The sequence below is a fragment of the Salmo trutta genome, chromosome 14, assembly GCF_901001165.1.
Source record: "Salmo trutta chromosome 14, fSalTru1.1, whole genome shotgun sequence".
Taxonomy (NCBI): Eukaryota; Metazoa; Chordata; class Actinopteri; order Salmoniformes; family Salmonidae; genus Salmo; species Salmo trutta.
This window is the reverse complement of record NC_042970.1, coordinates 50,545,124-50,569,170: the sequence shown is the minus strand read 5'-3', so window position 1 is coordinate 50,569,170 and position 24,047 is coordinate 50,545,124. Positions and strand designations below refer to the sequence as shown.

Genomic DNA, 24,047 nt, shown 5'->3' with positions numbered 1-24,047 from the left:
GAAGCCATTTCACAATGGGAAACACTGGGTGGATGAAAAGGGTACTTCCCATGCCTTGTGTTTGTGTCGTTGCATAATTAGAGGTTGTATGTCTGTCCATCTCCCTCTTTAAATGTGCATGCGTGCAAGGGTAAACTGTTTTGGTTTACATGCCTTGCCCACTGACACCATTGTTTTATATAATTGAGGATGTACAGTACCAGTCAAAAGTTTGGACACACCAACTCATTCAAGGGTTTTTCTTTATTTTTACTATTTTCTATATTGTAGAATAATAGTGAAGACATCAAAACAATGAAATAACACATATGCAATCATGTAGTAACCAAAAAAGTGTTAAACAAATCAAAGAATTCAGATTTTAGATTCTTCAAAGTAGCCACCCATTGCCTTGATGACAGCTTTGCACACTCTTGGCATTTGCTCAACCAGCTTCATGAGGAATGCTTTTCCAACAGTCTTGAAGGAGTTCGCACATATGCTGAGGACTTGTTGGCTGCTTTTCCTTTACTCTGTGGTCCATCTCATCTCAAACCATCTCAATTGGGTTGAGGTCAGGTGATTGTGGAGTCCAGGTCTTCTGATGCAGCACTCCATTACTCTCCTTCTTGGTCAAATCGCCCTTATACAGCCTGGAGGTGTGTTGGGTCATTGTCCTGTTGAAAAACAAATTATATTCCCACTAAGAGCAAACCAGATGGGATGGCGTATTGCTGCAAAATGCTGTGGTAGCCATGCCGGTTAAGTGTGCCTTGAATTCTAGATAAATCACAGACGGTGTCATTAGCAAAGCACCATCACCTCAACCATGCTTCATGGTGGGAACCACACATGCAGAGATCATCTGTTCACCTACTCTGCGTCTCACAAAGACACGGCGGTTGGAACCAAAAATCTCAAATTTGGACTCATCAGACCAAAGGACATATATCCACCGGTCTAATCTCTATTGCTCGTGTTTCTTGGCTCAAGCAAGTCTCTTATTGGTGTCCTTTAGTAGTGGTTTCTTTGCAGTAATTCAACCATGAAGCCCTGATTCACATAGTCTCTTCTGAACAGTTGATGTGTCTGTTACTTGAACTCTGAAGCGTTTATTTGGGCTGCAATTTCTGAGGCTGGTGACTCTAATGAACTTATCCTCTGCAGCAGAGGTAACGCTGGGTCTTACTTTCCTGTGGCGGTCCTCATGAGAGCCAGTTTCATCATAGCGCTTCATGGTTTTTGTGACTGCACTTGAAGAAACTCAAAGTTCTTGAAATGTTCTGCATTAACTGACCTTCATGTCTTAACGTAATGATGGACTGTCATTTCTCTTTGCTTATTTGAGCTGTTCTTTTCATAATATGGACTTGGTATTTTACCAAATAGGGTTATCTTCTGTATACCACCCCTACCTTGTCACAACAACTAATTGGCTCAAATCAAATAAATTATATTTGTCACATAAACATGGTAAGCAGATGTTAATGCGAGTGTAGCGAAATGCTTGTGCTTCTAGTTCCGACAGTGCAGTAATATCTAACAATTCCCCAACAACTACCTAATACACAGAAATCTAAAGGGGTGAATGAGAATATGTACATATAAGTATATGGATGAGCGATGGCCGAGCGGCATGGGCAAGGTGCAATAGATGGTATAAAATACAGTGTGTATATATATATATATGTGATATGAGTAGTGTAAGATATGTAAACATTATTTAGAGTGGCAATGTTTAAAGTAACTAATGATCCATTTATTAAAGTGGACAGTGATTGGGGCTCAATGTAGGCAGCAGCCTCTGAGTTAGTGATTTGCTGTTCAGCAGTCTGATGGCCTTGAGATAGAAGCTGTTTTTCAGTCTCTCGGTCCCAGCTTTGATGCACCTGTACTGACCTCGCCTTCTGGATGATAGAGGGGTGAACAGGCAGTGGCTCGGGTGGTTGATGTTCTTGATGATCGTTTTGGCCTTCCTGTGACATCAGGTGCTGTAGGTGTCATGGAGGGCAGGTAGTTTGCCCCCGGTGATGCGTTGTGCAGACCGCACCACCCTCTGGAGATCCTTGTGGTTAAGGGTGGTGCAATTGCCATACCAGGCAGTTTGTCAGTTTTACAGATGCACAATCGAGAGCATCCTGTCGGGCTGTATCAAATGCATTAAGAAGGAAAGAAATTCCACAAATTAACTTTTATCAAGGCACACCAGTTAATTGAAATGCATTCCAGGTGACTACCACATGAAGCTGGTTGAGAGAATGCCAAGAGTGTGCAAAGCTGTCAGCGAGGCAAAGGGTGGCTACTTTGAAGAATCTCAAAAATAAAATATATTTTGATTTGTTTCACACTTTTGGTTACTACATGATTCCATATGTGTTATTTCATAGTTTTGATGTCTTCACTATTATTCTACAATGTAGAAAATAGTGAAAATAAAGAAAAACCCTTGAATGAGTAGGTGTGTCCAAACTTTTGACCGGTACTGTATATATGTTGGGCATTACTTGTGTATATACCTTCCTCTTGTGCACAATTGCCAGACTCCCAGTTGGATTTCCCCCCCCATTCAAGACAACACAATTTTTCACAGCAGAGTAAAATGTTTTATTAGCATTTCATAAACATTACTCGGAAACCTACCCTATACAACTGTATTCATTGGCGACGAAGTAGTTTCAAGGGTCTCGAGTCTCATCAATTATCAGCACTCTCTTCCTCCTTTTACTCAACTAAATACTCAAGCTATCCTCTTATCTCATTGAAACTTGTTTCATGTGATCACTGTTTGTCTGCTATGGTAAACCAGATTGTGCTCTCCCCGTGACTCTCTTTATGTCATGACAGTAGCTTTTCCATATCCGTCCAAATCATAAGGTTAAATTGTGTCTTTCACACACACATAGTTCACTCAGTCATGACACTCTTGAGACGGCTATTATTATTTTTTCAATCAGTCTTTTAAAATCTGTAATTGTCATTCCGCTTTTTCAGGTAGCGCCCACGTCCATACACATCTGTGCGTTGTTCGTCTTCATGTTATAGGAACGGGAGGAAAATGTTATTGTAAGAGTTGAAATAAACAGCTCTGTCCTGACTAGACCGCAGAACTGAAAGAATGGTACTGAAAGCAGAGGCACTCCTCAAAAGGTACTGAAAATAGGTGACCGTGTGAATGAATTGTTTACTTCAACTTTTTGTTGCTTTATCGCTGTTTGTTTTGATGTTTCTAAAAGGTAACGGTCACTGGAGGGACACTAGATCAGAGATTAAACAACCAAATCTCAACTTTTGAATTTAATATAATTAAAACGTGTCCCACAAACAGTATTTTATGGTGAATGTTCATACAGCTTCCCATGTTATACATTTTTAACATTCCTTTTTTGTTTTCAACCAAGAAAATTCGATTGAATCATGATTTTTCTCTTTGTGCTGTTGTGAGGTAGACTACTGGTAGACATTGGAGACAGCTCATTGATATGTGCAGTTCTTTTATTGAACACAAGATGGCAACCGCTCCTATATTTGTTGAACTTGTGCTCTAACACAAGTAAACTGCTGTATTTACTCTACATGAAGTTTCACAGAAAATTATTTGACCTAGTCATATTTTCCAAGGTTTGATTCAAATATTAGGATTATAAAGCACATTGCTATTTCTGAACTTTACCGAAGTGAGTTCTAATGGTTTCCCCGTGGCCTATGTTGTTCCTCATTTGCTCACCTCGACATTCTCCATTACACAACAGACTTATTTTCTAAAGCTAGGTTGCGTCCCAAATGGCACCCATTTAGGGTTAGGATTATACGGATTTGGTCAAAAGTAATGCATTGTGTAGGGAATCCGCTACCATTTGGGACGCATCCCTAGACTTCTCATTCTGTCCCACAGAGCTTTAATAGTTAGTTGACGTTAGGATGAAATCCTTTGGTAAAGCTACGTACCAAGCAACAACGTTATCACATGAATTGGAGGTGTTGCATGAATGTTAACGACACATAAGCCTAACTGACTTATGGATGATGTTTGACACCACCTTCCTGGTAGGCTATATCTTCATATGCTATAGCAATGAGTCGGCATATCATTTAACTGTAAAACCCAATCACGTGTCTTCCTGTTTGGATAGCCAATCATTTCAGAGAGAGGCACCTTTTTTTAACAGAAGTGCATGGAGTGTATCTGTTACATGCCATTGTGTAGGTTCTCCAGTTTGATGCTCTTTCATGTGCACCACCATTATCCCTAGATTGCACAGTATAACCGAATCATAGTAGCCTATAGGCTAACATCACACTACTTACCACGCAATTAATGTCTCATTTGAATGGACAATTAGTACTGTCATATGCTTTTAATGTAGACGAGTATGTATGAAGCCTTATGATGGAGAGACCATGATGGTGGAGGTCATTTGAGGAAAAAACTAACTGTTGTTAGGCTGTATAAATTCAGCTATGTAGAGCAGGCTCTGCAATGAGCAATTTGTAAGGATGGTTCTTATTTTGTCTGTTAATATCATTGTACATAATGATTTTAATAATGTAACTTGTAGCGACTTAATCTGTTTAATAAGAGAGTGTAAATTCACACTACCTGGAGGTGTGTTAATAAAGTATTCGTAAAATCATATGTTCTTTGTCTACATCTGTCTCATATGGAGTAATGTTTTGAAGTGAAGGGAATTTCAGTCCACTATGCTTGTTTCCTCATTTGTCTACACTGACATATTGTTTTCAGATCAATGTATGGAAATGAGGAATGGAAGGCCCTTCACTTAGTCATGAAAATGAAATCAATCGCTCTAACATTACCTAATGCCTTCACACACCATATGCAAAACAAATCAGTTTGAGGAGGGTCATAACGTGACTAAGCAGCATGCATGGGAAACTACTTGAACAAAGTTAGGAAACTTTCAGAAACTAATGACGGAGGAACACATTTTGTTTCACACGACCATTATTCGTGCAGAACCGGATGTGTGTGTGTGTGGGGGGGTGGGTGTTTAAAAGTGACGCCACCCGGTAGAGTACAATGGGAAAAGGAGCCAAATATTATCTGTTATATTGGCAAGATGGTCAAGTGACTGCTCAAACAATGGAAATACATGTCCTTGAAGATGGAAAGCAGGAGTGAGGAGGGTGGGACCATTCTAGCCAATCAGAGGGCAGATACGCTTTTCTATTGCCTATACCGAGCAAGGGGCCAGGGTTCTGGTCAAGAAGCACTGTTTTCGAATGCACCTACTGTTTTGCTTTGCTACTGCAGTTGAACTGACACGGCCCAGAAAAACAATTTCCATAGACGGCCACATAGATTTGAACATTGCTAATAAGACACTTTAGTCATAACCATACATTTGAATTATAAAAAATTTAAAAAATCATCACTCACAGCCAAAGATAGTAACATTTTATATTCATCCAATGTCTGTCATGTTTATGGATGATATCTTTACTGCTCCCTGTGCGCACTGAGTGCTAGTGCGCATGTGACGTTGGTCTGTATAAACCAGATACAATCCGGAACATGAGTAGATTATCCATTTGTGGCTTCAGGGTGGGTGAAACCAGAGTTGGGTGCTGTGGAATCGGTGAAGATAACCTGAAGTGGTCTTGTGATAATTGTTTGTGTTTCTGCTGGTCAGAGGGAGCAGGCACTTTGCACCAAACGAATTCGGACAAGAGATGTGACTTGAATTGCTCTCAAGGAAAGGGCGCTATTGAAAGGAGTGATTACTGGGATAGCGGTAAATGTGAAAGTGGATCAACTGAAGGGAAAGATTCCCAGTGTTTGATACTCGTCGTTTGGTGCAACACCAACAGGGTGGCGTGAGTGGTGAAAGACTAATTGTCTGTCGTTTTGATGTTGAGTATTTGGCCGACAGTGATGTTAGGATGTTTCAGTTATCCCGTACGACCTTATGTGCCAAAGACATTACGTTGTTACAGGTGTCAAGCTTATGGGCATGTGGCAGCAGTGTGTAGGAGGGAGGTTCCTAGGTGTGAGCAGAAGGGCATGAGACAAAGGAATGTGCAGCATTGGGTAAAGATGCGGTACGTGTTAATTGTAGGGGTGCCCATGTGGCTGGGGATCAGAAATGTCTGGTGTGAGAGAGGCAGGTTGAGGTTACCAGGGTTAGAGGAGAGCAGATGGTGTTGTATGCTGAGGCAGTGAAGAAAGTTGAGGAAGACTGGTCAAGGGGCAGGGATCCTGAGAAGTTTTGCATGTAGTAGATCTGTACCAGTACAGAAGGAATGGCCAACGAGTGATGTATGCTTCAGTAAGATTGGCTTTTTAGCGTTCATAGCAATGGTTATCAACTGCACTGTATGTTGTTGAAAATAGAGGTTGTGGTGGCAGCTGCAAAGAAGTATTTGGGTGTACGAGATTTGACGTCAGAAGAGTTACAGGGTGTGTTGAGTGGTGGTGTCCTGTTCTTTTAGGATGTTGGACAGAGGTAGGACTAGGTAGGTTTAAATAGTGGAGTAGGGTGGTGGGTTTTTAATGAGTGTAGGGTATTAGATTTATTTCCCTACTTTCCAAGTATAAGGGAGCGAGTTATATTCCAGTCTAGTCGGTGGCGGTAATAAAACATTTATTGCCAACCGCCGTTAAACGTCATTGAAGAAGAAGACATGAGTAGATTACCTTGAAAACAATGATCGGACATCTTGGAGGCAGTCTCCAGTTCTTATTATACCCCTCAGTGATGCGGAGTCACCAGAAAATGCTAACATCCGGTTTTCAGGGATACAGTATTTTCAATCTATCTTTGTTTTCCCTGACAAACGAAAGTGTGAACTTCGCTCAGGTGTCTTACTAGGCCTGCTATGTTAAGTTAGTGAACAACAGGCACAACCATATAGTGCCATTGAGGAAATCTCAATTTTCTTCTTCACGATTGGCTGATCCCTTCTGATGACATGACTCCAACCCGGGTCACCAGAAGGGATCAGCCAATGAAGTTGGAAGTCCGACCCAGTTGAATTTATTAAAATGGTTGAAACTCTAAATGGCGCTGCCCAGAAAGATTGAGGAGGGTGTTTTTTTTCTTCTTTAGAGCAATGGCAGAAGCATTGCTTGATTCTGTTGGCGCGGGTGAAGATCGAGAAATTTAGTGGAATACTGTAACATCTGAGAATGGAGCTAAAAGGGCTAAAGTTGTAAATGAAGATTAGCCTCAGTATGATAATGCCTCATTCCTTGTTGGAAGGCATTTCATGAGCAAGGATGTTTTTTTTGGGGGGGGGCTGTTTGCGGTCACAAAGATGGTGAAGGATACATTGGGAGAAGTGGAGTCAGTCAGTGACCAGGAGTGGTCTGATGTTGATTTCATGTGTGTCAAAAGAACTAAAGGAGAAAGCACTGTGGCTGTACAAATGATCGACGCATGAAGTGGAATGCTATGATTATCAGAGTAGAGCACTGATAAAAGGTGTCATATCTGGCGTCTCGATGGATATTGAGGCTTCATGGTTTATGATGAACATGCCAGGAATAGCTGATTCACGGCGCTTAACCCGCACTGTGAATGGAAAGGAGCAGGAAAGCATTTCTGTGTTATTGATGTTTTGATGAAGAATTTCTCCCAACCCATGTAAAGCTGGGATATATGAAATATACATATGCGGTGTGAGCTTATGTACAAAAGTCACTTCAATGTCATAAATGTAATAGTTTGGCCATGTGTCAAGTGTTTGCAAACGGAATATCATTTTTGAAGAGTCTGAGGATGCAAGGTGTTGCAATTGTGATAGGAATCACGTTCCAGAGTTCTTCTAGTGCCCTGTTAGGGTGAAGGAGGTCAAGGTAGAAAAGATCAGGACTGTCAAAGGTCTCCTATGCAGAGGCAGTGACAATTGTCGAAGCAGCGAGTAGAGATGATGAAGCTATGGCAGTGGATGCCCAACAGTCTGTGGATGTCAGCCAGTTGAGAGATCCTGAAACACTAATCGTGAAGAAGGTTGGTTTTGTTGTGTGTATTGCACAGGTGATTAATTGTACAGGACAAACTATCAAAACACAGAAGAAACTGGAAATCATTGTGAAAGTGGCTAAAAGGTTCTTGGATCTCCAGGATTTCACGGCTGAAACATTGCAGGGAATACTGTCTGAAGATGCTTCACCCTTTCAGGCCCCAGAGGCTGTGTAGGGATCTGAGTACATTGACTTTTTAGTTTTTTGAGAATAATATGAGTGTTTGTTTTTTTTTCGTTCAAGTATCAGTTTTTACCTCACCCAGTAGGTAGCGCCAATATACCTTTTTTTGGATGAAGTCCGCAAAATACGGCCTTTTGGCCACTAGAGGCCTCTATCATTCTCTATGGGCACAACTCAGATAACGTTTTTGCCAAAATGCCACGTGCGTCAAGTCATCAATGCATTTATAAAAACCTAACCATTACGAAGCTTCTATTCGATCGAATAAACCTCACGTAGCAAATTAGCAAGTACAATTCAATGACCCCCCCCATACAAAAATTGCTCACTTCGTGGTCTGATTTTGGTGGACAGATTTTGGGCGGAGTAAACCCTCTCGCTTTGCCTCTTCCTCTCGGAACGAACAGTGCTCAAAATGGTGTAAAGAGGGGAAACCACAACACGCCCATTTTTGAATGAACAAGTAATCTGCAGTCAACAACCTGGCTTCATCGTAGTGAAAGGACTGCGTGAATACTGGTTTGCAAATTTGCACTCCCATCCCACTAATTCACGGGGATTATAGCTAACACGCTATCTAGGCAGCGCAGGTAGGAGTGGCTGGCGCAATTTTAAACTGTAAACTAGCTAACGTTGGCTAGCAGAATTTGCAGGAAAAATAATACATAGCAAACAAATGCATGTTAGCTAGCTAGGTAACTAGCTAAAATATAACGATGTTTAGTTACAATATAGAAAATGCAATTAGCTATTAGTTTACGTTAATGCTCATGTTCAATAATATTGTTACAATGCATGCTACTAGGTACTGTAGCCAATTTAGTTGGTTGGTTGGCTAACGTTACGGTTTGTTTTCTATTTCATGGTTGACATTATTTCACCTCGGTGTCTTGTGATCACCGTTGGCTAACTAGTTAGATGTCATCCCACAATCGAGCTGCCAATTTGAAAGCGATATAATTAGCTCTTTCATGCCATTATACTAGCTAGATAGCTGGCTAACGTTAGACACGACTTGCTCTTCTCTGTCGGTAACGTTAGTTACTTAGCTAACGAACGTTAGTTGCGTGCGTTGTAGCTAGAAAGCTATCGTTACCTGGCTATGTTAGCTTCCTCAACGTAGCTAGTTAGCTGGCTAGCTATAGATCACTGTCTGGCTAACTACATCATTTTGATTTAGGTAGCTATATCAGTTCACTGAAGTTAGTTAGTGAAACACCTGGCTAGTTACGGGGTGTCTTGTCAAGTTGTCAAGAGACTAGCCATCAGGGCTGCCATCAGGATGAGAATGCCCTGATGCCGGCTAGTCTACTAGGATGAGAATGCCGTGATGGCTAGTCTACTTGGATGAGAATGCCCTGATGCCGGCTAGTCTACTTGGATGAGAATGCCCTGATGCCGGCTAGTCTACTTGGATGAGAATGCCCTGATGCCGGCTAGTCTACTTGGATGAGAATGCCCTGATGCCGGCTAGTCTACTTGGATGAGAATGCCCTGATGCCGGCTAGTCTACTAGGATGAGAATGCCGTGATGGCTAGTCTACTAGGATGAGAATGCCGTGATGGCTAGTCTACTAGGATGAGAATGCCGTGATTAGGGTTGCACATTTTGGGGAATATTCAGAGGTGTAAACTTTCCGTGTGAATTAACGAAAATATATGCACATTGATATTAATACAATTTAAATATGTTTTTCGCATTGGATATATTTACCATATCATATGAAGACAAACATAAGGTAAAAGGTTTATCATAAGTAGACATATTTTCAAATGATTAAATCCTTCCAATAGAAAAAAAAATAACAATTTAGTTCTGAATTGAACTTTAATTAAATGAGTTGACTCTTCACATGGGATGCATTTGTCAGCCTTTTGTGTGCTTTGGTGTGTGTGTTCCCAAACAAGGACCAGTTGCGCTCTGAGGCCGCTGATGTTGGTGGGATTTGGAGGATGATGGAGGCAACAAGGGAAAGAGCCTCAGATCCACAAAGTCCCTTCCACCAGGTGGCTGATGAGATATGTTGGCACGACTGCCATATTGCATCTCCATCCCAAAGCCCTTGCTTAGAAGTGTACTTCTCCAGACTGCCAAGAACCTTGCCCTCATCCAGGCCAAGGTGGCGAGACACAGTAGTGATGACACCATAGGCCCTGTTGATCTCTGCACCAGACAGGATGCTCTTGCCAGCATACTTGGGGTCCAACATGGATGCTGCGGCGTGTATGGGCTTCAGGCAGAAGTCTTCACGCTTTTTGATGTATTTCAGAACTACAGTTTCCTCTGCTTGGAGCAACAGTGAAGTGGCCAGGGCAGTACGGATTTCTTCTCTTACATCTGCAAGCAGAGCCTGAACATCACAGGATGGCATTGTCTCCCTCAATCCGTGAAATGGCTACTGCTATAGGTTTCAGGAGTTTCAGGCTGCTTACCACTCTCCCCAAATACATCATCCAGGAGGATCCTCTTGATGGGGCTGTCCATCGGCAGACTGTGATATGGCCATTTCTTGGAGAGACTCCTTCCTCTCCAGGATGACAACACCACCCGAACGGGTGTTGCTGGGCAGCTCTTATTCTTCTCACTTTGCTTGGTGAGGTAGAATGCTGCTATAACTTGATGACCCTTCACATACCTAACCATTTCCTTGGTTCTCTTGTAGTGTTTATCCATTGTTTTCAGTGCCATGATGTCATTGAGGAGCAAATTCAATGCATGAGCAGCACAGCCAATGGGTGTGATGTGATGCAAATTAGTAGATAAAGCATGTCTGGTTGGAGGGGTGTATATGTGGCAAGGAACTTTCAGAAATGTCTTCCAATACACATTGCCTGCATGCATCAGCGGTGAACCAGTTGCATACACAGCTCGAGCAAGACATTTATCCGCATTTCTATGACTACGTTCCTCCATTGAGTCAAAAACTTCTGATTCCATGAGGACCATGAGCTGTTGCAATCGATATGGTGTCTGAATCATAATGTTCACCTCGAATAGAAGTAGAGGGACTTTTGTCAGAGGTTGCTTGTTGTGAGTGCTGAGGGAACTTTATGCACTTGGCCAGATGATTCTGCATCTTTGTTGCATTCTTCACATATGATTTGGCACAGTATTTGGAAATGTACACAGCTTTTCCTTCATTAGCTGAGGTGAAATGTCTCCACACATCAGATGGTGCCCGTGGCATTTTCCTATAAAGATTAGAGAAAAAAATTCAAAATACCCAAATACAATTCCATGTACAGATGCATAGTTAAGCAGTTAGATTAAACAACTCCTTTTGTAAGATAAATGTTTTAAAATGAAACATGTATGGAAACAGGTGAATTAACACTCCTCAGCAGGCTCAAGCAAGCTAAAACCAACATGGTAGCAAAAACTAACTAGCAGAAATTTTTAACAAGTTAGAAATTATTTCAACACACTTTGCTGTAGGCAACTATTTACTAGTTAACAAAAAATCATGTATGTCATATTAAATATTCACCCCACCCAGTATTGTTATCACAACTTAACAGAAAGCATGTAGTCCTTGGCTCAGACAGTGTAGTAGTGTGGGCTCAATAGCATCTCATTAGTGTGCAAGATCTTGAGAATCAGCTGCACATGTGATAGAAGAATGCACTGTGCATGCAGAGGGTTGCAATTCCATTGATTTGGGGATAGTTTAACCAAAATATGCCATGTGTATCCCACAAAAGGTTCACTGTTATAAGCTAACTTTTTATGAATTTCAGCAAAATTCATGGAAAATTTCTGAAATTCTGTAAATTTACCAGAACGTTTCCAACCCTTTGCAACCCTAGCCCTGATGGCTACTCTACAAGGATGAGAATAACCCTGATGACTAGTCTACTAGGATGAGAATAACCCTAATGCCCTGTCTACAAGGATGAGAATGCCCTGTCTGCTAGGATGAGAATAACCCTGATGACTAGTCTACTAGGATGAGAATAACCCTAATGCCCTGTCTACTAGGATGAGAATAACCCTGATGACTAGTCTACTAGGATGAGAATAACCCTGATGACTAGTCTACTAGGATGAGAATAACCCTGATGGCTAGTCTACTAGGATGAGAATAACCCTGATGACTAGTCTACTAGGATGAGAATAACCCTGATGGCTAGTCTACTAGGATGAGAATAACCCTGATGGCTAGTCTACTAGGATGAGAATAACCCTGATGACTAGTCTACTAGGATGAGAATAACCCTGATGGCTAGTCTACTAGGATGAGAATAACCCTGATGACTAGTCTACTAGGATGAGAATAACCCTGATGACTAGTCTACTAGGATGAGAATAACCCTGATGACTAGTCTACTAGGATGAGAATAACCCTGATGACTAGTCTACTAGGATGAGAATAACCCTGATGAATTGTCTACTAGGATGAGAATAACCCTGATGGCTAGTCTACTAGGATGAGAATAACCCTGATGGCTAGTCTACTAGGATGAGAATAACCCTGATGGCTAGTCTACTAGGATGAGAATGCATCATGGTGCTCTGGCTGTGCCTCAAGCCTAGTTGAACAGGAAATACAGGCACCAAAAGTTAATAATTTAGCATCATGTTGCTGGTCTTCTTAATTAATTGACACAGCTTGTGGAGAACTACATAAGGTGTATATGTTGAGTGTTTTTTGAATGCTGCACCTTATTAAACTAACTCTAATCCAACTAGCTCCAGCTAACTATGGAGCCCTCCGACCAACAGACAGGCCCAGACTCTGGCTCTCAGGAGGTCAACCCTGTGTACCTACAGCAGCTTCGAGAGCTGGACATCCCAGAGGAGGCTGCCAAGCAGGTGGGTTCATTTACTGTATACAGGTTCTCTTGCATTTCCTGAGATATGATCTGCAGTATTATGTAAATTGTTATCTTGGTTCTGCATTTACATTTTCTAATGCAGTATTTATCGACTTACTAAGGCATCCATAATGACTTTAAAGAGTACCATAGCTATGATTGCCATGTCTAATCCATCCAACATTATTTTCTGCCATTTTCTATGTTTCTACCTCCCGCAGGCACTCTTGCACACCCGAAATGTGTCTGCTGAGGAGGCTGCCATGTACTACTTCAACAAGCTGGAGAATGAGGTGCCCATAAGATAAGCCTTAGTCCACACAGGTACACGATGGTACATTACCTCTCCTGTATTGTCTGAGCCCACCCTGACTGTTTCTCTTTCTCTCTCGTCCCCTCAGGAAGAAGGAGACGACGACCTCATGTTCAAGATGGTGTTTGTGGTGAACATGGACCTGGCCATGGGTGTTGGAAAGGTCAGTTTGAAGACAAGAGTTGGAATGTGTTTTGATTGATTTTTATTTGCCAGTTGAAGAAAACCAATGCATGTGTTGTAAACGCGTGACAGGAATATCACAAAGTCAGACTTATTGCCATTGTGGTCCCTAAATGACATGGTGCTAAAACACTACAAAGATACATTACATAGCTAGATATGATAGATTTTGTCTGGCTAGTATGCTTGTTGTGTAGTTTGTTCCAACCAGAAGCACAAAGGCCCAGTTTGCCCCTGTTGTTTTTAAATGAGAATCACACATCACACTCAAAGTTAATACATTAAACTTAAAAAAAAAAAAGATTTCTGCTTACTCTGAAAGTGTTTGGTGTGTGTGTTGTGTAGGTGGCTGCGCAGGTGGGCCATGCGGCCGTAGGGCTTTACCAGGCCCTGCAGGAGAAGAACAGCTGGAGGGAGATGGCCTGGAAGTGGGACCATGGCGGGTAAGGAACTGACTGGACTGGACCATTTTTTTTTTCATCGGTGCTTTACTGGAGCGATACCATAATCACATGTGTTACTTGAGACTCCATACTGCCGAACAAATTGGATCCGATCAGGTAAAGAATGCCAGACACTTTTATAACGCCATAATGACATCTGGTAATGGCAATACCACTATCTGGCTGTTCAATGTGCCGGTTCAACCTGCTGTCGATGTTTGCCACAGCAGGATATCTGTGTGTTTGTGGTGTGCAGGGCGAAGAAGGTGGTGTTGCAGGGGACCAACATGGCTCACCTTTTGGAGCTGCAGGCCCTGGCAATGAGCCTTAGCCTGCCCACGTATCTGGTCCAGGACGCCGGACGCACCCAGGTGAGACGTGCGGCTACACAGCAGCGGTTTCAGGACCTAGTTACAGACCCAATGCGCCACTATTACGGCTCTATGGTAGCACTGCTGCACCTGCTTACAGGCACACAGCCCCACCATGACGGTTTCGTAGTTATAGTAGCTCCTGCTTACAGACACATGCACCAGCATTGGGGCTCCGCAGCAGCACCTGCTGTGTCACGTGGAAGCCATTACATTTCCACGTAACACTATAGTGTCTGCTTTCAGGGGTACGCACAGCCATTATGATAAGTATTGAGTTTGAACGTAGTATACCCATCTGGTTTGAGGAGTTGGCGAGATAACTTTGGTGAACTCTTGAGTTCAACTTGGGACAACCGGTACCACAAAAGAGGCTCACCGTATAGCCAGGTAAATGTATATGTTAACGAATGCTTCAGAACTAACCTGCTCCGGGGCAAGCTAACTAGGGGCTAACTCCATTTATGAAGTGTCTGAGACGTGAGTTGAGGACCAATGAAATCAGATTCGTTCCCTCTTGCGGACATTGCGTCATCGAAGATGACAGATTAAATATTTCATTAATCAAATTGTTTGTGTGTAAAAAAAAAACTAAAAAAAAATACTGCCTATCACATTACATATTTAGTAATGACAGCGTGCATTTGAAAGTTCCCGCTTTGTACAACTTTTGTATGACATTATACAATTGTTTTATCCATAGGAGTGGGGGAAAAGGTGCTGTGTGCATTGATAAGCACATGAGACGGCCTTGACGATACCTAATTAAAGAAGGCACTTATAATAGCCTATTTCACATCATAGCCTGCTAAATGTGCAATAACTTTTTTTTGTAACCAACATTTTTAATTTACCTTTTGGTATTATAAAATGGGATTAGACGGGGGTACATAAATGTTACAATGAGTTTGAGAAAATAACAGAGTGCCTTCAGAAAGTATTCATACCCCTTGACGTATTCCACATTTTGTTACAGCCTGAATTCAAAATATTTATTTTCTCACCCATCTACACACAATTCCCCACAATGATAAATTGAAAACATGTTTTTAGAAATGTTTGCAAATTTATTGAAATTGAAATGCAGAAATATCTCATTTACACCCATGAGTCAATACATGTTAGAATCAACTTTGGCAGCGATTATAGCTCTGAGTCTTTCCCAGAATATGTCTAAAAGCTTTTAACACCTGGATTGTACACTATTTGCACATTATTATTTTAAAAGTTCTTCAAGCTCTCAAGTTGGTTGTTCATCATTGCTAGACAGCCATTGTCATGTCTTGCCATAGATTTTTAAGTCAAAACTAACTAGGCCACTCGGGAACATTCGATGTTGTCTTGGTAAGCAACTCCAGTGTATATTTGGCCTTGTGTTTTAGGTTATTGTCATGATGAATTTGTCTCCCAGTGGCTGTTGGAAAGCAGACAACCAGGTTTTCCTCTAGGATTTTGCCTATGCTTAGCTCAATTCAGTTTCTTTTTATCCCCCCCCCCAAAAAAAAACTCCCCAACGAGCATACTCATAACATGATGCAGCCACCACCACGCTTGAAAATATGAAGTGGTACTCCGTGATGTGTTGGATTTGCCTGAAACAGAGCCTTGTATTCCGGACATAAAGTTAATTTCTTTGACACATTTTTTGCAATTTTAATTTAATACTTTATTGCAAACAGGATGCATGTTTTGGAGAAGGACAAAAAATTCTGTTCAGCGTTCCCTCTTTTCACTTTCGTCATTTTGATTAGTATTGTGGAGTAACTACAATGTTGTTGATCGATTCTCAGTTTTCTCCTATCACAGCCATTAAACAGCCTTCCTCTCGGGAAACTTGAGTTAGGAAGAGGACGCCTGTATATTTGTATTGACACACCGTCCAAAGTGTAATTTAATAACTTCACCCTGCTCAAAGGGATATTCAGTGTCTGCTTTGCTTTTTTTATTTTGACCTATCTACCAATAGGTGCCGTTTGCGAGTCATTGGAAAACCTCCCTGGTCTTCATGGTTGAATCTGTTTGAAATTCACTGCTCGACTGAGGGACCATACAATTATCTGTATGTGTGGGGTACAGAGATGAGGTAGTCATTCAAATTGTTAAACACTATTGCACACAGTGAGTCCATGCAATTTATGTGACTTGTTAAGCAAATTTTTACTCCTGAACTTTATTTAGGCTTGCTGTAACAAAGGGGTTGAATACTTACTGACTCATTTCAGCTTTTCATTTGTAAAAATGTCTAAACATAATTCCACTTTGTCGTCAAATTTTATTGGTCACATACACGTGTTTAGCAGATGTTATTGTGGCTGTAGCGAAATGCTTGTGTTTCTAGCTCCGACAATGTAGTGATATCTAACAAGTAATAGCTAACAATTTCACAACATACACCGAATACACACACATCTAAGTAAAGGAATGGAATTAAGAATATATAAATATATGGACGAGCAATATCAGAGCGGCATAGACTAAGATACAGTAGAATAGATTACATTTTATACATATGAGATGAGTAATGCTAAATATGTAAACATTATTAAAGTGGCCTGTGATTTCATGTCTATGTATATAGGCAGCAGCCTCTGTGCTAGTGATGCCAATTTAACAGTCTGATGGCCTTGAGATAGAAGCTGTTTTTCAGTCTCTCATTCCCAGCTTTGATGCACCTGTACTGACCTCGCCTTCTGGATGATAGAGGGGTGAACAGGCAGTGGCTCGTGTGGTTGTTGTCCTTGATCATCTTTTTGGCCTTCCTGTGACATCGGGTGCTGTAGGTGTCCTGGAGGGCAAATAGTTTGCCCCCGGTGACGCGTTGGGCAGACCCACCACCCTCTGGAGTGCCCTGCGGTTGCTGGCGGTGCAGTTGCCGTTCCAGGTGGTGATACAGCCTGACCGGATGCTCTCAATTGTGCATCTGTAAAAGTTTGTGTGTTTTAGGTGCCAAGTCAAATTTCTTCAACCTCCTGAGGTTGAAGAGGTGCTGTTGTGCCATCTTCACCCCACTGTCTGTGTGGGTGGACCATTTCAGTTGGTCAGTGATGTGTACGCCGAGGAACTTGAAGTTTTCCACCTTCTCCACTGCGGTCCCATCGACGTGGATAGGGGGGTGCTCCCTTTGCTGTTTCCTGAAGTCCACGATCATTTGTTTTGTTGACGTTGAGTGAGGTTATTTTCCTGGCATCACACTCCCAGAGCCCTCACCACCTCCATGTAGGCTGTCTCATTGTTGGTGATCAAACCTACCGCTGTAGTGTCGTCTGCAAACTTGATGATTGAGTTGGAGGCGTACTTGGCTACGCAGTCATTGGTGAACAGGGAGTACAGGTGGGGGCTGAGCACACACCCTTCTGGGGGCCCCAGTGTTGAGGATCAGCAAAGTGGAGGTGGTGTTTTCTACCTTCACCACATGGGGATGGCCAGTCAGACACAGGGCGGAGTTCAGACCCAGGGCCTCGAGCTTAATGATGAGCTTGGAGGGTGCTACGGTGTTAAATGCTGAGCTGTAGTCAGTGAACAGCATTCTTACATAGGTTTTCCTCTTGTCAAGATGGGATTGGGAAGTGCAATGGTGATTGGCTCGTCTGTGGATCTATTGGGGCGGTAAGGAAATTGAAATGTCTAGGGTATCAGGTAGGGTGGAGGTGATATGGTCCTTGACTAGTCTCTCAAAGCACTTCATGCTGACAGAAGTGAGTGCTATGGGGGCGATAGTCATTTAGTTCCGTTATCTTTGCTTTCTTGGGTAAAGGAACAATGTTGACCATCTTGAAGCATGTGGGGACAGCAGACTGGGATAGGGAGAGATTGAATATGTCCGTAAACACACCAGCCAGCTGGTCTGCGCATGCTCTGAGGACGCGGCTAGGGATGGTGTCTGGGCCGGCAGCCTTGCGAGGGTTAACATGCTTAAATGTCTTACTCACGTCGGCCACAGCAAAAGAGGGCCAACAGTCCTTGGTAGCGAGCCGCGTCGGTGGCACTGTTATCCTCAAAGCAGGCAAAGGTTTTGAGCTTGTCCGGAAGCAAGAATTCGGTGTCCGTGACTTGGCTGGTTTTCCTTTTGTAGTCCGTTATTGTCTGTAGACCCTGCCACATCTCGTGTCTGAGTCATTGAATTGCGACTCCGCTTCGTCTCTATACTGACGTTTTGCATATTTGATTGCCTTGCGGTGGGAATAACTACACTGTTTGTGTTCTGCCATATTCCTAGTCACCTTGCCATGGTTAAATGCAGTGGTTTGCGCTTTCAGTTTTGCTCGAATGCTGCCATCTATCCACGGTTTCTGGTTAGGGTAGGTTTTAATAGTCAGTGGGTACAACATCTCCTATACACTTCCTGATAAACTCAGTCACCGTATTGGTATATTAGTCAATATTATTCTCGGAAGCTACCCGGAACATATCCCAATCCGCGTGATCAAAACAATCTTGAAGCGTGGATTCCGATTAGTCAGACCAGCATTAAATAGTCCTTAGCACGGGTACTTCCTGTTTGAGTTTCTGCCTATAGGAAGGGAGGAGCAAAATGGAGTCGTGGTCAGATTTGCCGAAAAGAGGGAGGGCCTTGTAGGCATCCCGGAAGTTGGAGTGACAGTGGTCGAGTGTTTTAGCAGTGCGAGTACTACAGTCGATGTGTTGTTAGAACTTCGGTAGCCTTTTTCTCAAATTGGCTTTAAAATCCCCAGCTACAATAAATGTGGCCTCAGGATATGTGCTTTCCAGTTTGCATAAAGTCCAGTGAAGTTCTTTGAGGGCCATCGTGGTATTGGCATGAGTGGTGGGTATACATGGCTGTGACTTTTTTATTTTTTATTTAACTAGGCAAGTCGGTTAAGAACAAATTCTTATTTACAATGATGACCTACCCTGGTCAAACCCAAAGCCGGATGACGCTGGGCCAATTGTGCGCCGCCTTATGGGACTCCCAATCACGGCCGGTTGTGATACAGCCTGGGTCTGTAGTGATATCTCTAGCACTTAGATGCAGTGCCTTAGACCGCTGCGCCACTCAGAAGCCCAAAACAGCGCTATAACCGAAGATAATTCTCTTGGGAGATAATACGGTCTGCATTTGATTGTAAGTTATTCTAGGTAGGATGAACAAAAGGACCTGAGTTCCTGTATGTTATCACAATCACACCATGAGTTGTTAATCATGAAACATACACCCCCACCCTCCTCCTTCCCGGAGAGAGATTTATTCCTGTCTACGCGATGAACTGAGAACCCAACTGGCTGGACTGACTCAGACAGTATATCCCGAGAGAGAGCCATGTTTCCGTGATGTCTCTCTGGAAAGAAACCCTCGCCCTGAACTCGTCAACGTTCTTATCCAGACTGAACAATAGCGAGTAATATGCTCGGGAAGCGGTGGGTGTTGTGCGTGCCTCCTACGTCGGACTAGAAGACCACTCCGAGTACCTCTGCCGGCGGTGTTTTTGGGTCGGCCTCTGGAATCAGTTCAATTGCCCTGGGGGTGCGAACAAAGGATCCGCTTTGGGAAAGTCATATTCCTGGTCGTAGTGCTGGTGAGTTACCGCCGCTCTGATATCCAATAGTTTTTCCCGACTGTATGTAATAACACATTTTCTGGGCTAATGTTAGAAATAATACTTTTAAAAAAAAATACAAATAATTCTGCAAAGTTTCCTAAGAGCTAGAAGCACGGCAGCCCTCTCTGTTGGCGCCATTTTATAAGATGGTGTATTGTGTGTAGGCCAGTGACACACAATCTCAATTTAATCCATTTTAAATTCAGGCTGTTACAGAACAATGTGGAAAAAGTCAAGGGGTGTGAACTTTTTGAAGGCACTGTAAAAGACAATACAGCAGAAATTTGGGGCTCACAAGTTCTGTAGAGGACAAGGTGGGAAAGAACGCAATTCATTCAACATAATAAACAATCTGCATCAATTAATATTAAGGGGTTCTCTAATGAGATTTAATTAAATAAAATAATGCCTAGTCTTCCCTGCCTTCCCACACACTTTTGTTGTTACAACCTATTCCTAGTACCTCCTACCCACAAGGATGCTAGTCTAAATTCTATGACCTCCTGCCCTTTTGCCAGGTGGAAGCTGGCTCGCGCACCATCCTGGCCATCGTTGGGGAAGAGGATATGGTGAACAACGTCACTGGAAGTCTGAAGCTGCTCTGAGGGACTTAACCGGCTATGGAGGTGCAGGGCCATGTACTGCCACTGGGGCAACCAGCAGAGGGCAGCATCCCCTAACAGCAAAAGGGTCTCAACATGCAAGTGCATAACAACAACATAACGAAACAAAAAACAGGAAAAAAGAAACAACCAGACATGACCCAACCACCAAGACGAACACACTCAGCCATTTTTTTTCTTGTTTCCTGTCCGATCCACTGACTGGAGAAGAGATGTACACAGAGCTGCTTAGGTTGAGAGGAAGGGACTGGTTCCCCGAACTGACCATGTTGAAGGCAGTTTGAACAACTTTTAGTGTCTACTTGTATCTTTTTTTGATTATGGAGTTTTGCTTGTTAAGGGAAAGTCCATTTACTATATGAGAGAATCATATCCAATTTTTATAAAGGTGTAAATCCATGACAATCTTAATTCCATCTCCCAATTTAAGATATGATTTTAGCGTTTGAAAAAAATCAAGGATAGAACCTAGTCTTTTGGTGATTGTTAAATACTGTTGTCATAAATTCAAGGGGCGAAATATGTAATTGTAATATCCTTTAAGATACTGCTTGGGAAGAGTGCTTTACTGATACCTTTACTATTTCTTTGATGTATAAAATTAAGGTGTATATGTATACATTCTCTCTCAAAGACCATGTCCCTTAATCTATAACACTACATACTGATGTCAAATGGCCATCCATTGCATTTATGTGCATCTGCTCAGGCCATATATAATGTGGTGTGCCCATTGCGATAAAGGGCTCATCTTTATCTGTGCCATTATAGCATCTATGACAGCATGGGCAGCGCCATTGAGGCTAGAACCCATAGGAATCCCCACCCAATTGACTACATCCAAATGGCGGAAGCATGAAAGCCCTCAATGGTGCTGCCCATGCTAACAGGCTTTTGGCTGCTAGAGGTCTATCAGTTGCTATGGGTGTGCCATCCTCAACGTTTCGCACAATCACTGTTGGACTTTGTTACATAATTTGTGGTGTTTTTTTATTTATTTTATTTTTCTGTTCTTGCAAAAAAGGATAAGGTTGACTTGAGGCTCACTGAGTTATAATTCCTTGACTGGGGGCTTGGCAGAAATAACACTGTATTTGGTGAATAGGATTTGAGTGTAAGGAACTCATTGTATGGGTCAAAATAAGTAACAGTGCTGATGCTTGCACAGTGCCTAAGTGCATGTACTTTAGCTGACTATTATGGATAATAGTTTACACAAGTGAAATATTTGTGTAACTGCTTTGAGGGTAAATGTGTTAGCACACTGTAGCTAGCTAACTAAATGGTTGCGCTATGAGTTTTTTTACCAAACCAGTACATACATTTTAAGATGGCGTAGCAAATACAGGTTAACGTTTGTTAAGGACCCCTTAAAGAATGATTGATTCTTGCACTTACAGTCTTCAACATTTGACTAACAGATACCTAGGATATATTGTATGTTTCTGTTAAAACAGCTCTTTGTTCCTTACTATAAAACAGAAATTGTATTTTGTGGGCATGAGATTCCATTTGGGACCATAAATGGCTCTGAAGTCTTACTAAATATGGAAAAGGCTTATTATATGAATGATTTAAATGGAACTGACATGACTTGCATCTAACAGTTACTCATATGAAATGTTTTTTTTATTCTTTGTGTTAAAAGACCATGCAAAACCCCATGGCTGCATCCATGTTAATGTGTTAGGGCTTTGATACCTTCCTGTGTTACAACCATTTGTTCATATTAAAACCAAGGAGACAATTAGAAATGACTCCTGACCAAATGCACTGATTTTTTTGTTTTTGTTACGTGATCCGTATAAAACGTATGTTTTATGTGAACATTTCTACCCCAACACAATGTCATATGGCTCAAAATTACTTTGCTGTTTTGTTTATTGTATTAAAACTACTCATGTTGGAAGTTGTGCCCTGCCACGTTTGTAGCCTGTTCACCGTATTTACAATAGAAGTATTGGCGAAGGCACTCTATCTGGAACGGTTGCTGGGAAACTTGTACATGGTCCTCCAGAAGAGATCTTTAATCACGTGAGGGCTACAGAACAAAGGTTATCCTGTCTGTATACTTACCCAACTTCCCAAGAACATTTTACCAAACACAACCTGGGTGCGTCTTTCGGGTTCGTTAGAGGGGTGTGAGAACCTGGAAACCAGTGTGGAATTATTTGTTAATGTGTTATTCTTCTGTTATATTAGGGTCAGAATGCATTCTTATGAGTTATTTGGCAATAGAGGTTTACGGGAGCCCATCATGTCTAGCTTGTTTTATGTATTAAGCTACCCTCGATGAGAAAAGGTAGTAAATGCACCAATCGTATATCAGCAGAGCTGTAAAGCCAAATAAATTAACAAAGCCGGTGCCAATTACGTCAAGGGTGTAGGAATGGTCTGCCCTTCCCCCAACTCAATCCAAGCGAGGAATAAAACCAAGATGTCGTACAATCTATAATTCTATCTATTTTGGAACTTTAATTTCTGTTCACTAAAATGAACACAGTTTAACAAAACTGTAAATCGCTCTGTATAAGGCCGTCTGCTAGTAAAATGTTATAGAAAATGCATTTAAGAAAAAATTAAAACCGAAAGAACCCTTGTTTTATTCAGATCACAATCTTCGTTTTCATCGTGCAGAAATAGACAGTATGTAAGGTCTCAAATTGATAATTTATATTCACAAAAATGTACACAGTTTAACATCTTTATTGTTTGTTTGTGGTTACATTTGTCACCTACTGTCAAAATGCATTGGGTTCGTAACAATTTATACATTTGAGAAGCGTGAAAAAAACAGCGTTATGTCGTCTACCCGTATTTCCACTTCCCACCGTTGCAAAAAAAATGACAGTAGCGTGATCACTTTAGCCAATCGCAATTATTCTCCCAGGTCTCATGACGTCAGAAGAAATTAAGAAGCCAATCGCATGAACGCTTAATTACATCCATTCATCCTCAGACGCAGTTATTATTTATTGTTTACCAATGAAGGATAATGGAAGCGGAATCTGTAACACTTCATCCATTCTTTGAATGGGCGTAAGAACAGTCGAACATGAACAGTAGAATATAGCCTAAAATCAAATATATGTTTTACTGCTATGGAATGTCGTTTTTTTATAAGAAAATACGATCTGCTCGCAAACATGGTATTTTCGTGCAGTTAATGAGCCATTCGAATAGATAGTATTTTCGTGAAGCGTATCCATGGTTATCCCCACTCAAGTGTGGAACGACTGAATTCGGGCTGGGCAGTAGGAGGGACCAGAGTTAATACATACAACCCTGGTCAATTTCCCTGCCCAATCCCATGCCAGATCATACAAGCGCGCCCGACACCTCATATTCTGTCGTATTCCCTTTTATGAGACCCCGTTTAGCTAAAATTGACTACTCTTAATTATTAGCTCTATCTGTATGTAACGAAGTTGTTTACTCTTTGCGTTGAGGAAACACATAAATAAAACATTGAAGCAATATAATCCTTCTATAAAATAATGGAAAAAAAATCCACGGCTTTTTCATTTAATTACTTGAGCATTTTCTTCGTACTGTACACACGGGTCCGCTTTTTTGTATCAAATTCTCTGCCAAA

At 41.8% G+C, this 24,047-nt stretch overlaps 1 protein-coding gene across 2 annotated transcripts; it reads left to right on the top strand.

Annotated features, from left to right (window-relative positions):
- The first annotated feature begins 8,536 nt into the window (after positions 1–8,536).
- On the top strand, positions 8,537–22,225 carry LOC115208337 (probable peptidyl-tRNA hydrolase 2). 2 transcript variants are annotated; one of them, XM_029776299.1, is made up of 7 exons: positions 8,537–8,665; positions 12,837–12,959; positions 13,183–13,254; positions 13,363–13,437; positions 13,803–13,900; positions 14,157–14,271; positions 20,348–22,225. In XM_029776299.1, exons 2-7 carry the CDS (start codon positions 12,849–12,851, stop codon positions 20,432–20,434), a joined length of 558 nt encoding a protein of 185 aa, XP_029632159.1. In that variant the 5' UTR covers positions 8,537–8,665; positions 12,837–12,848; the 3' UTR covers positions 20,435–22,225. The 2 variants fall into 2 exon arrangements, with proteins under 2 accessions (XP_029632159.1, XP_029632158.1); XM_029776298.1 differs by having other exon boundaries at positions 8,537–8,736.
- Positions 22,226–24,047: the final 1,822 nt, after the last annotated feature.